The following is a 14,212-nucleotide window of genomic DNA, read 5'->3' as shown; positions in this document are numbered from 1 at the left end:
TAGTTCTTGAATTTTGTTGTTATATTCTATTTTGTCCATGATGACAGTGGCATTGCCCTTGTCGGCTGAGAGGACGACAATATCATCCCTCTTTTTAATTGAGATAATTCAAAACGTTCGTCTTTGCTGATGTTGCTGGGTGGCAACTTAGCGTTTTTGAGGGTTGCAGCGATTTCAGATCTTGCTACATCTGCAGCGATGGGACTCAAGCCCTTGAGTGCAACGTCGACATGGGCAATGATATCATTAACCGGTAAGTGTCTCGGTGTGACAGCAAAGTTTAGACCTTTAGCTAAAACGGATTTCAGACCATCAGAAATGGAACTGTTACTGCGATTAATTACGACTTTGTTGACGTTTATCTTTTCGGTGCGTGGGTGTACCCCCCCTTGTGAGACATTGCTTAACCAACACATACTTCACCTGGAATGAAACTTTCTACAAACAAAATGAGGGCACCCCAATGGGCCCCCCCCCCTATCTCCGGTTGTAGCCAACGTATTCATGGAAAAAATTGAAACTGACGCCATCCAGACTGCCACTCTACGCCCGACCTTATGGAAGAGGTACGTGGATGACACCTTTGTCATCTGGCCACATGGCCAGCCTGCTCTAGACCAATTCCGCGACCACATCAATTCCATACACCCAGCCATCAGATTTACCATGGAGGTCGAAAAAGATGGCAAACTACCCTTTTTGGATGTCTTAATTAAAAGGAGACATGATGGTTCAATGAGCCACTCTGTCTACAGGAAAGCCACCCATACAGATGCTTTCTTGAAACCGGATTCCCACCACCATCCATCCCAGAAGAACTCCCTCATCAAGACTCCATACCATAGAGCCCAATGCATTTCCGACCAGGAACACATTACCAATGAACTCAAGCACGTACACCAGGCTCTCAGGGTTAATGGTTACTCCGACTACACAATCCGCAAAGCCATCACTCCATTCATGAAGAAGGATTCTCTTGTGGAGCCACTCAAAACCATCACCTTACCCTACATTGCAGGGGTCACTAAAAAGATCTCCAAAATCCTGAATAAACACAAGATCCAGGTCCGATTCAACACAATACATAAAATCCGTGATCTAGTTCCATCTGTAAAAGATGCTGTTCCAGACATACAGTACCCGGGCGTTTACAAACTAAAGTGCCTCTGTGGTAGTAGCTACATTGGAGAAACCAAACGACATATCTCGGACCGCATCCGTGAACATAAAGCAGACTTGAAACACGGTAGGACGAACTCCTCTGCCGTGGCAGATCACTGTTATAATTCAGTGGGCTCACATGACATTGACTTCTCCAAGACGGAGGTTCTTTGCAAACCAACCGGCTACCATGAGAGATTCGTTCATGAGGCCATTCACATATACAAGCACAGAGACAATTTCAACCGAGAAGATGGATTCTGGCTTAGTAACCATTGGAAAGATGTTTTAAACCATTTCCGTTCTTAATTAATTGTATTTTACGATGACCTTCAGACCGCAGCTCTTTCACCAGCATTGACTCTTAATACCTCTCACACCACGGTTAATGGTATGGTTTACAACATGGAGTATAATAGCGCCTCGCAGCTGTCTCTCTCCCCCTCCTCTGTTCCGACCTTGGATGGACTCGTCCGTCTGAACGGGGCCCGTAGCTATCCGTGTTGCTAAAGTTGAGGGTAAGAATCCACCCATTTTTTCGCCATATAGCATTGTGATATATAACGACTTATTGTTGGTAGCTTAGCTGATTGGAGAATATAGAGTTTATTGATAACATTAAGGTAATTTATATTTTAGTTTTTTATTGGTTCACTATGTAGTATTCATTATACATTGTATTGTATACCCAGTTACTGTGAATAGCTCAGATGTGTAGACCTTGACTTCAACATAGCCATTTCTGTGACCAGTCACTAGCTAATCACTCAGTTATTTCAATGCTAAATTCGCCTAGTTATTTCAATGCTAAATTCTCCTGTTTGATTTGTACTAGGTGCCTCGGTGAATGTGTATGCTCTGACTTTAAACATAGCTATTTCTGTGACCAGTTACAAGCTAATCACTCAGCTATTTCAATGCTAAATTCTACGCCTCATCCTTTGTCAAGGGGTGCCTCTGCAGATGTGTATGCTTTAACTTAGCTATTTCAATGCTAAATTCTATGCTAATTCCTTTGTCAAGGGGTGCCTCTGCGGATGTGTATGCTTTAACTTTAACATAGCCATTTCTGTGACCAGTCACAAGCTAATCACTCGGCCATTTCAATGCTAAATTATATGCTAATTCCTTTGTCAAGGCGCTTTGTTTCTTCTGACACAGCTTAAAGGTCGTGATCTGAACGTGGCTTTTTTTCACTCCAGCGCTGTCCTACCAGACAGTCTCGTCCCTTCACCTGATGAAGGCCGCTTGTGTTGTGGCCGAAACGTCGTGAGAATATTATTGTGTTATTTTATTTTATCAATTTATTATTTTATTCTCATTCTACGTGACTTTACCGAAAAACCAAAGAAGATGAATCCTTGCAGTCATGAAAGCTTTAAATCGAAATGTCCTCTTTGTCTTGCAGTTCGATGGCATTATGACAATAATAATAACAGTGACGATAAAAATTAATTTGCTTGCTTCATGCCGCTGCTGGTGGAAGGGATTCTACTCGAGTGAGCTCTAGAGAGGGTACTTGGCCTACTCTTCCACGCTGGCCAGACTTCTTTGAGAGGCGGGAGTACGGGGACACGCTTTGGCCCACCATAGCGACCTACCCATCGAATACCAGGCGAGGCGGTTAACATCTCACCACGGAGAGAGAGAGAGACACGCAAACTCCAAATATACAGCAGCAGCAGGCGTCAGGTTCGGGATCGAACCCACGACATCCTGTATACCAGGCGAGGTAGTTAACATCTCACAACGGAGAGAGACACGCAAACTCCAAATATACAGCAGCAGGCATCAGGGTCAGGATCGAACCCACGACTTCCTGTACACCAGGCGAGGTAGTCAACATCTATGCCACTGCGGTGCCCAAGTTGAGGAGTTGGTTGTCAACAGACACTCGCCGTCGCATTCGACGACGACTCAAAACTGATTTTCCTGCTAAAGAAGAGCGTCTCGAGGCATTTGGCTCTCATCTCCCGCTTACAACCCTGAGCCAGCGTGGGAATTCCACCTTCCTATGGCGGGGCCAAGTTTGCTCACAGGACAATGTCATTACATTCAGAGCGAGTGATTAAATCCAGCCGCTCGTACCAAACTGACCTTTTAAAACCAGAGGTAGGACCCCATCCATGGCCCTACGGCTTTGCTTCACAGAGGCCCACAGCCGCATGAGGACTGCCACGGGTGATTGTTATCCATCGCCGGGAGGCACTCATCGACTAAACGGCGCAGGGGTCTCAAGTCGCTCTCCCATCACCGCCTCGTCTGTTTGACATTTTTATTGAACTCGCTCCGTCTGTTGTTGACGTGTACTCAACAGATGTCTGCAATAACCGCGCACATACTTGCGGTGAACTTGCAAACGGAAACATCACGCTCCGGTAGTATGTGATGCACTGTCTTTGAAACGTATTGGCCTACACCAGAGACAGCCGTCTTTATGGCCCAGTCCCATCAGTGTCTGGCCAGAGAATGCCGAAAGGTGACCAGGACAAGGACAACGGCACTATCGGAGCGTTGATAGCTCGGAGGTGAACAGCAACACCATCGGGAAATATTGTTTTGCCAGTATCAAAAGTATTGAAAGATAAGAATAGGTTTTAGCCATTTCTGCCAATAACACAGGAGGCTTTATTTAAAGCTTTCGTGACTGCAGGGATTCATATTCTTGGTTCTTTTGGTAAAGTCACCACGTAGAAGGGAAAGAATAAAATTATAAAAATATAAAAAAACAATACAATTCTCACGACGTTTCGACTGCAACACCAAGCAATCGTCATCAGGTGTGAAAACCAGAGCAACAAAATGTTCTTGCTGTGTTTTTTTCTTGCTGTGGTTTTCACACCTCATGATGATTGCTTTGTGTTGCAGTCGAAACGTCGTGAGAATTTTATTGTTTTATATTTTTATTATTTTATTGTTTCCCTTCTACATGGTGGTGACTTTACCAAAAGAACCAAGAATATGAATCCCTGCAGTCACGGAAGCTTTGAATCAAACCTCCTGTGTTATTGGCAGAAAGGGCTAAAACCTATTCTTATCTTTCAATACTTTTGATACTGGCAAAACAATATTTCCCGATGGTGTAGCTGCTCACCCCCGAGCTATCAAGGCTCCGATAGTGCCGTTGTCCTTGTCCTGGTCACCTTTCGGCATTCTCTGGTGAGACACTGATGGGACTGGGCCATTAAGACGGCTGTCTCTGGTGCAGGCCAATACGTTTCAAAGACAGTGCATCACATACTACCAGAGCGTTATGTTTCCGTTTGCAAGTTCACCACAAGTATGTGCGTGGTTATTGCGGACGTGATTGCTTGTGTGAGGTTTCGTCTGTTTTAGTGTTTGAGCATCTTAACACCTCCTGTTTTAGTGCCAGAAAGGGGTCAAGCCTATTCTTGTTTTTCACACGGTGATCGACTTTGTTCGACGGTAGCGATCGGGGCGGTACGTTGGAACTTTCTCTCGCGCCCCGCGTGGCCGACTGCGCTAATCTGAGGTGCGTGAGGAGGCCTCCTCCTTGGCTTTTGTCTCTGACGTTGCGCTCGCCAGCTGCCCCCCCCCCCCCCCCCCCACGGGTCGAGCATGAGGCCAGAAAACTTTGAAGCGGCTCAAGCTTTGAACTCTTTGGGACACCGGGGATGGCCTTCCTGAAACCGGGGAACGTTCGGCCAGTGCAGGACGTTTGGTAGCCCTGCGCCGCTGCGCTTGGGTTGTGAATGTTTGCACGTTGAACTTTTTCCGCGCCGTACGTAGCCGATCGTGCCAATAGGCGGTGTCGAATGGAGCGGCCGGCCGTCGCTGCTCTTGCCGCCGTCGACTGTGTAAATGTTAGCCGGTCGCGCCCGTGTCATCAATGCGGTCGTTTTGTTCTTTGCGTTTCCCACAATGCAGTGCACGAGATTTCGACGTCGGGGCCTTCCAGCGGAGGCGGCACCGCAAGTCCTCCGCGGAGCCGCGTGGCGACGGTGCCGCCCATCCCTGCGCAACTGCCGCAGGTGACGGTGGTGGTGATGGTGGTGGTAGCAGCAAGAGTGTTGGCAGTAGTGGTGGTGGTGGTGATAGTGGTGGGGAGCGGTGGTGCGGCGATTAGCGCTACGCCGCGCTACGAACCCGGCGACCCCGAGTTCGATTCCCGCTCACGGCCAACACCGGTGACGATTATCTGAACCGGTCCTGGGACTCCTCTCCTAGGTCGACTCAGCCTCAAATAATTAGCTGGTGCGGTGCGTAAAAACATCACCGCAGGCGGTCGGGCATGGTGCTGGCCACCCATCCCCTTGCGTGCCGTGCCGGCCTTCATAGCTGCTCGCGAACAGCACTTGCCCCTACAGTCTGTTAAAGGCTATACGGGGGGGTGGGGGATCTTTATATTTGTTGGCAGTGGTAGTGGCGACTGTGGTGGTGGCGTTGTTGTTGCTGATGGTAGTGGTGGTGAGCGGTGGCGGTTGGCGCACCGCACCTCCGATTAGCACGGTTGGCTCTGCACGGTTGGCGAAAGAGGTTCAACACTTGCAACGCTGCGCTCCACTCTTTAACGCCACCGCAGGACACGACCGACGTGAAACCGGGAGACGCGGCGCCCGCTGACGGCGGCGAGGGCGGCACCCGCGAGCCCGCATTCTGTCCCCCCACGCTCGCCCACGCCGTCCAGTGGCCCCAGCTGCCGCCGGGCAAGACGGCGGAGAGGCCCTGTCCTGCAGGTGCCGTCGGTGAGTCCGCCCGCCCTCCGCCTCCGCCCGTCTCCCTCTGTCTCCCTCTGTCTCCGAGTCTCTATCTGCGTCTCTATCTCTCACGTCTCCCTCTGTCTCCCCCTGTCTCCGAGTCTCTATCTGCGTCTCTGTCTCTCACGTCTCCCTCTGTCTCCCCCTGTCTCCAGGTCTCTAGCTGCGTCTCTGTCTCTCACGTCTCCCTCTGTCTCCCCCTGTGTCCGAGTCTCTATCTGCGTCTCTGTCTCTCACGTCTCCCTCTGTCTCCCCCTGTCTCCGGGTCTCTAGCTGCGTCTCTGTCTCTCACGTCTCCCTCTGTCTCCCCCTGTCTCCGAGTCTCTATCTGTGTCTCTATCTCTCACGTCTCCCTCTGTCTCCCCCTGTCTCCCCCTGTCTCCTGGTCTCTAGCTGCGTCTCTGTCTCTCACGTCTCCCTCTGTCTCCCCCTGTGTCCGAGTCTCTATCTGTGTCTCTATCTCTCACGTCTCCCTCTGTCTCCCTCTGTCTCCGGGTCTCTACCTGCGTCTCTATCTCTCACGTCTCCCTCTGTCTCCCCCTGTCTCCGAGTCTCTATCTGCGTCTCTGTCTCTCACGTCTCCCTCTATCTCCGTGTCTCTGTCTCCCAAATCTTCCTCTGTATCAGTGTCTCTATCTGCGTGTCTGTTTCTCTCACATCTCCCTATCTCCATCTTTCTTTCTATTTATCTGTGTGTGTGTGTGTCTGTGTGTGTATCTGTGTATGCTGATGATTTGGTAATAGCTGCTCAGTCAGAGGAGGAGTTGGAGACGCTGCTGCTGAGACTGGAGCGTGCCACTAAGAGGTGGGGCCTTACCATCAGCCCCACCAAAACTAAGCACCTGCCTGGGTATTTTGTACCATCGGAGACTCCACCCCCATAACTCCCAATCGGTGATGGGGCAGTTGTGGAGAGAGTGGAGAGTTTCCCATACCTGGGCAGTGTGCTTATGACTGGCTCCAGTTTAACAGCAGAGGTCTCACTCCTAATCAGTCGAGCGGCAATATCTTTTCTTCGGTTGCGTAACGCTGTGTGGAAGCTACCTGGTCTGTCGCTCCGCACTAAGCTTCAGGTCTTCTCGGCCACGGTCATTCCCTCCCTTCTCTACGCTTGCGAAACGTGGACCCCCCTAATGGAACATCTTCGCCGGTTAGAAACATTTAGGCTGGCCTGCCTACGATCCATCCTGGGTTTAACCAGACTGGATTGTGTGAGGAGCTCACAAATCCTTGAAAGATCTGGGCAGGGTCCCATCGGTGAGCTCCTCCGGCAGGCAAGGCTGCGATGGCTGGGTCATGTAGCCCGCATGCCCAGCTACCGCATGCCGAAACAGCTTTTGTTTGGCCGGATTGAGGGGGCTAAGCGGGCGCGGCACGGGCTAGAGAAGAGATGGAGTGATGTGGTACAGGAGGACGTGGAGCTGAGTGGACTTGCCGATGACTGGTACCAGCGGTGTCAAGATCGGCCTCTGTGGAGGAGGCTCGTGAAGGATGCTACTGGGCAGTTGGAGGCAGTCGCCCTCCAACAACAACGGAGGGCGGAGGAGCGACGCTCACAACAACGAGCGGAGCGCCGGGTGGCTAAAGCACAGCAGGTTGGCACAGTAGGGGGCACAGGTGGTGCATCAGCCAGTCATCTCAGTCAGTCGACCCGTGGCACCTGGGTCTGCCCAGTGACCTCCTGCCAGCGGGCGTTCAACACTTCACGTGGCCTCACGGTGCACATAGCCTGGCACAAGCGTCGTGGTGACGTCACCGCCACTTAGTGGCGAATGGCGGTTGTTGTTGTTGTTGTACTAGGGAGACAATGGTCTATGTAGGCTACAGAGGGATCTGTGTGTGTGTGTACTGGAGAGACAATGGTCTATGTAGGCTACAGATGGATCTGTGTGTGTGTGTACTAGGGAGACAATGGTCTATGTAGGCTACAGAGGGATCTGTGTGTGTGTGTACTAGGGAGACAATGGTCTATGTAGGCTACAGAGGGATCTGTGTGTGTGTACTTAGGGAGACAATGGTCTATGTAGGCTACAGAGGGATCTGTGTGTGTGTACTAGGGAGACAATGGTCTATGTAGGCTACAGAGGGATCTGTGTGTGTGTTCTAGGGAGACAATGGTGTATGTAGGCTACAGAGGGATCTGTGTGTGTGTGTGTGTACTGGGGAGACAATGGTCTATGTAGGTTACAGAGGGATCTGTGTGTGGGTGTGTGTACTAGGGAGACAATGGTCTATGTAGGCTACAGAGGGAGCTGTGTGTGTGTGTACTAGGGAAACAATGGTCTATGTAGGCTACAGAGGGATCTGTATGTGTGTGTACTAGGGAGACAATGGTCTATGTAGGCTACAGAGGGATCTGTGTGTGTGTACTAGGGAAACAATGGTCTATGTAGGCTACAGAGGGATCTTTGTGTGTGTGTACTGGGGAGACAATGGTCTATGTAGGCTACAGAGGGATCTGTGTGTGTGTGTGTACTAGGGAGACAATGGTCTATGTAGGCTACAGAGGGATCTGTGTGTGTGTGTGTACTAGGGAGACAATGGTCTATGTAGGCTACAGAGGGATCTGTGTGTGTGTGTACTAGGGAGACAATGGTCTATGTAGGCTACAGAGGGATCTGTGTGTGTGTGTACTAGGGAGACAATGGTCTATGTAGGCTACAGAGGGATCTGTGTGTGTGTACTTAGGGAGACAATGGTCTATGTAGGCTACAGAGGGATCTGTGTGTGTGTACTAGGGAGACAATGGTCTATGTAGGCTACAGAGGGATCTGTGTGTGTGTTCTAGGGAGACAATGGTGTATGTAGGCTACAGAGGGATCTGTGTGTGTGTGTGTGTACTGGGGAGACAATGGTCTATGTAGGTTACAGAGGGATCTGTGTGTGGGTGTGTGTACTAGGGAGACAATGGTCTATGTAGGCTACAGAGGGAGCTGTGTGTGTGTGTACTAGGGAAACAATGGTCTATGTAGGCTACAGAGGGATCTGTATGTGTGTGTACTAGGGAGACAATGGTCTATGTAGGCTACAGAGGGATCTGTGTGTGTGTACTAGGGAAACAATGGTCTATGTAGGCTACAGAGGGATCTTTGTGTGTGTGTACTGGGGAGACAATGGTCTATGTAGGCTACAGAGGGATCTGTGTGTGTGTGTGTACTAGGGAGACAATGGTCTATGTAGGCTACAGAGGGATCTGTGTGTGTGTGTGTACTAGGGAGACAATGGTCTATGTAGGCTACAGAGGGATCTGTGTGTGTGTGTACTAGGGAGACAATGGTCTATGTAGGCTACAGAGGGATCTGTGTGTGTGTACTTAGGGAGACAATGGTCTATGTAGGCTACAGAGGGATCTGTGTGTGTGTGTGTACTAGGGAGACAATGGTCTATGTAGGCTACAGGGGGATCTTTGTGTGTGTGTACTAGGGAGACAATGGTCTATGTAGGCTACAGAGGGATCTTTGTGTGTGTGTGTACTGGGGAGACAATGGTCTATGTAGGCTACAGAGGGATCTTTGTGTGTGTGTGTACTGGGGAGACAATGGTCTATGTAGGCTACAGTGGGATCTGTGTGTGTGTACTGGGGAGACAATGGTCTATGTAGGCTACAGAGGGATCTGTGTGTGTGTGTGTACTGGGGAGACAATGGTCTATGTAGGCTACAGAGGGATCTTTGTGTGTGTGTGTGAACGCGTGCGTGTGTGGGTGTTTGTGCACACGCCGTGTGTGTGCGTGGATCAATCACGTGAGGTGGGGAGCGGCGACTCCACTGTTGGCGCACTGCGCTTCGAACCCGGCGATCTGAATTGGATTTTCCAGCCGCAGCATCGGTGGCGATTGATATCTGACCAGAGTCTTGGGCATCCCTTAGGTGAACTCAGACTAAATCGATGAATTTCCTATATGTGCAAATGTGTACGATTGCGTATTGTGCGTGTAAATGTGTGTGCCTTCTTTTATATGTAAATGTGCGTGATTGCATATTGATCATGTGTGAGAGTGTGTGTATGTGTGATTGCATATTGATTATGTGTGAGAGTGTGTGTATGTGTGATTGCATATTGATTATGTGTGAGAGTGTGTGTATGTGTGATTGCATATTGATTACGTGTGAGAGTGTGTGTATGTGTGATTGCATATTGATTATGTGTGAGAGTGTGTGTATGTGTGATCGCATATTGATTACGTGTGAGAGTGTGTGTATGTGTGATTGTATATTGATTACGTGTGAGAGTGTGTGTATGTGTGATTGCATATTGATTACGTGTGAGAGTGTGTGTATGTGTGATTGTATGTTGATTATGTGTGAGAGTGTGTGTATGTGTGATTGTATGTTGATTATGTGTGAGAGTGTGTGTATGTGTGATCGCATATTGATTACGTGTGAGAGTGTGTGTATGTGTGATTGTTTATTGATTACGTGTGAGAGTGTGTGTATGTATGATTGTATATTGACTATGTGTGAGAGTGTGTGTATGTGTGATCACATATTGATTATGTGTGAGAGTGTGTGTATGTGTGATCGTATATTGATTATGTGTGAGAGTGTGTGTATGTGTGATTGCATATTGATTATGTGTGAGAGTGTGTGTATGTGTGATCGTATGTTGATTATGTGTGAGAGTGTGTGTATGTGTGATCGTATATTGATTATGTGTGAGAGTGTGTGTATGTGTGATCGCATATTGATTATGTGTGAGAGTGTGTGTATGTGTGATTGTATGTTGATTACGTGTGAGAGTGTGTGTATGTGTGATTGTATGTTGATTATGTGTGAGAGTGTGTGTATGTGTGATCGTATATTGATTATGTGTGAGAGTGTGTGTATGTGTGATCGCATATTGATTATGTGTGAGAATGTGTGTATGTGTGATCGTATGTTGATTACGTGTGAGAGTGTGTGTATGTGTGATTGTATATTGATTATGTGTGAGAGTGTGTGTATGTGTGATTGTATATTGATTATGTGTGAGAGTGTGTGTATGCGTGATCGTATATTCGTATGTGTTGGTGGGCTATGAACCCATTGAACTGAGTTTGATTCCCGCTCGTGGCCAATATTGGTTCCGAACATACGAACCTACCCTGGGCTCTCCCCCGTGGTCTAGACGTTAACCACCTCGCCCGGTGGTCGTGGGTTCGATCCCAACGCTGACGCATTGCGGATTGAAGTTTTGCAAGTTTCGCTCCCCGTGGTCGCGTGGATTTTTCCCCGGGTCCTCCGGTTTTCCCCTCCACATTTGAGAATGGCCACTCGTCGTTTTGGGGGTGTTTGGCCGCCGCTACAAATTCCCGCGCGGTGATACACTTTCGCCAGAGCCGTCAAATTCGTTCGCCAGGTGACTCCTGAAACAAAGGGGCTGTGCAGCTCAGTGGGCCTTGCCCGGCGGACTGCTGCAGACGTTGTTGGCGGTAACGCGGCGCGCTTTGTAAACAGCAGCACCGGAGATGCAAAGGCGACCGGCCGCCCACCCCATCGTGTGCCGTGCCGTCGCTCAGAGGCGTTCGCTAACGGCACTCGGCCCAGCGGCGTCTGTCAAGGGCCGCACGGGGGGAACTTTGTATCTGTGCGCGCGCACGCTTCAGGCACGGCGCTCTACACCTGCGATGCCGTCGCTGGAGCCTGGTCTGCCCGAGGGCCCGATTTGAGCAACTGCACTTCCGCCTGGGTGAACCGAATCGCGAAATGGGTGAGCCGTCAACTCCCCTGCTGCCTCCTTCACTGCCCTGCCTCTCCTCCCTGCCTCACCTCCCTCCCTCCCTGCCTCTCCCTTCCCCTCATGTGAGACACCAATCGAGTTGTCGTCGTCGTCACGGCCGTCGCAATGCCCGCAACGCCCCCCCCCCACCCACCATCTCGTCTCCTCCGCTCCGTCTGCTCGGCGGTCTTCGCCCCCCGCCTCGTCCGTCGCCTTCGGCTGCCGCCGGGCGTCGTTCCGTCACGGGGATGGCGTCCGTCAGCGAGCCCGTTCGTCCACTCCAAATCGAAATCGGACGCCTTCCGTGAATGATGAGAAAGTGAATCAAAAGAGAAGAAAAACTGTCTGAGCCGGCTAAACTATAGGGGATGGTAAACCTGATACAGCCACCGCGTTCAGCTTCACTCTGAGCTGGTGGTCTAGACAAGGCTGAGAACACCGTGACGTGCACCCGGGTGCACGTCACGGTGTTCCGTCAATCACGCTCCATGTTCCGTCAATCACGCTCCGTGCCGTGTTGTGCAGCAATGCACTGCACACCACAGGGCTCCGCTCCATGTTCCGTCAAGCACGCTCCGTGCCGTGTTGTTGAGCAATGCACTGCACAACACAGGGCTCCGCTCCATGTTCCGTCAAGCACGCTCCGTGCCGTGTTGTTGAGCAATGCACTGCACACCCCGTGCCCTCCCCCCTCCGTGCCCCCCCCCCCCCGTTCCGGGGGCACGGGGGGTCGTCGTTGAATGACAAGTTGGGTGCCGTCCTCCTCCCTGTACACCGCCCCCCCCCCCCCCCAGACGTTGGCCCACTTGAGCCCCAGCTGCTCCTTCTGGAGCTACTCGTCCCACACCACGAGGGGCAACTGGTCGAGCCACGGCTGCGAGCCGCTGCCCAGCAACAGCAGCAGCGCGCACGCCGCCTGCTCCTGCGGCCACCTCAACAACTTGGCGGTGCTCGTGGCGAGGCGCCACGTCGAGGTGCCCAGAGATTCGGGAGGGGGGGGGTGGTGGTGGTGCCCCTCGGCCCGCTGGTGGTGGCGGTGGTGATGGTGATGGTGGTGGTAAAGTTTAGATGTGGTGGTGAGGGTGGTGAGGGTGGTGATTGGAGGTGATGGTGGTGATGGTGGTGGTAAAGAGGTGGTGATGAGGGTGGTGATTGGAGGTGATGGTGATGATGGTGGTGGTAAAGAGGTGGTGATGAGGGTGGTGAGGGTGGTGATTGGAGGTGATGAGGGTGATGGTGGTGGTAAAGAGGTGGTGATGAGGGTGGTGATTGGAGGTGATGATGGTGATGATGGTGATGGTGGTGGTAAAGTGGTAGTAAAGAGGTGGTGATGAGGGTGGTGAGGGTGGTGATTGGAGGTGATGGTGGTGGTGATGTTGGTGGTAAAGAGGTGGTGATGAGGGTGTTGAGGGTGGTGATTGGAGGTGATGGTGGTGATGTTGGTGGTAAAGAAGTGGTGATGAGTGTGGTGAGGGTGGTGATTGGAGGTGATGGTGGTGATGGTGGTGGTGAGGGTGATGACGGTGGTGATTGGAGGTGATGATGGTGATGTTGGTGGTGGTCAAGTTTGGATGAGGAGGTGGTGGTAGTTGACTTGATAGTGGTAATGTTTATGTTGTGGGGGAGCGGTGGCCTGGCGGTTAGGGCGCTGCGCTACGAACCCAGCGACCCGAGTTCAATTCCCACTCACGACCACTAACTAATTATCTCAATCGACTCGGCCTGAAATCAGTAACTATTGCGGTGTGTAAACATCGCCACTTGGGAGACAAAGGCGGCCGGGCGTGGTGCTGGCCACCCACCCCCTCGTGTGCCGTTCCGGCCTTCATAGCTGCTAGTCGCTAACAGCACTTGCCCCTGCAGTCTGTTAAGGGCTATATTTGAAATCTCAATTGACAACTAATTTCTTTAAGCACTTTTTTCCGTTTAGTTTCCTTCCCCCGCACCCCCCACGAGCACGGCCGGCTACGGTACTTGGCCAAAGAAGTTCCCGATGAGTGCGTACGGCTGCCCACGGCACCCTCACACCCCTCCGTGTGTCCCGTGCCCGCGTATTGCCCGTGCGTGCCAGTACGGGCACCGCGCCCACGAGCTGCTGCTGCTGGTGATCACGTGGGTGGGCGTGCTGGTGTCCCTCGTGTGCCTCGCCGTGGCCACGTTCACCTTCTGCTTCTTCCGCGGCCTCCAGAGTGACCGCAACACCGTTCACAAAAACTTATGCCTCAACCTGCTACTCGCCCAGCTGCTGTTCCTTGTGGGCATCGACAAGACTCAGTACACGGTGCGCCCGCCCGCCCCCCGCTCACGTTTAGTCACTTGCTTACCACTTTCTCTATTTTGCACTCGCTCCTGAAACAAATTGTTTAACAGCTCGGGGGGGGGGGGGGGCTTTGCCTGGGAAAATAAAAAAATAGTTCATTTTTGTTCATGATTTGTTTACCTTTCCTCTACTTTGCACTCCTACCGCATTGTGTTGCTTTAAGTAAACTCGCTGACACCTGTGACCCCCCCTAACCGGTGGACGTCTGTCAGAAAAGAGCTTCTTGGCTCATCGGATTCCTCCCTCCACGTCCAAATAAAGATTCAGATTCAGTGTAACGCCACCGCCGCCCGCCCGCCCGGCTGCCCCCCGCCACC

General features: G+C 51.4%; 1 protein-coding gene across 1 annotated transcript in view; it reads left to right on the top strand.

Annotated features, from left to right (window-relative positions):
• The window catches only part of LOC142921712 (adhesion G protein-coupled receptor L3-like), a 38,770-nt gene that overhangs the window by 14,501 nt on the left and 10,057 nt on the right, over window positions 1–14,212 (top strand). Inside the window, exons 4-8 of the mRNA XM_076063022.1 lie at window positions 5,050–5,153; window positions 5,705–5,867; window positions 11,463–11,566; window positions 12,370–12,549; window positions 13,647–13,856. Coding sequence (XP_075919137.1) covers window positions 5,050–5,153; window positions 5,705–5,867; window positions 11,463–11,566; window positions 12,370–12,549; window positions 13,647–13,856 — 761 coding nt within the window. The remainder of the gene's footprint in view (window positions 1–5,049; window positions 5,154–5,704; window positions 5,868–11,462; window positions 11,567–12,369; window positions 12,550–13,646; window positions 13,857–14,212) is intronic.

The sequence above is a fragment of the Petromyzon marinus genome, unplaced genomic scaffold (assembly GCF_048934315.1).
Source record: "Petromyzon marinus isolate PM22_M1 ecotype Great Lakes invasive population unplaced genomic scaffold, UKy_Petmar_22M1.pri1.0 PM_G_Scaffold_86, whole genome shotgun sequence".
Taxonomy (NCBI): Eukaryota; Metazoa; Chordata; class Hyperoartia; order Petromyzontiformes; family Petromyzontidae; genus Petromyzon; species Petromyzon marinus.
Note: the sequence above shows the minus strand (reverse complement) of the source record. Positions and strands in the feature narration are given on the sequence as shown.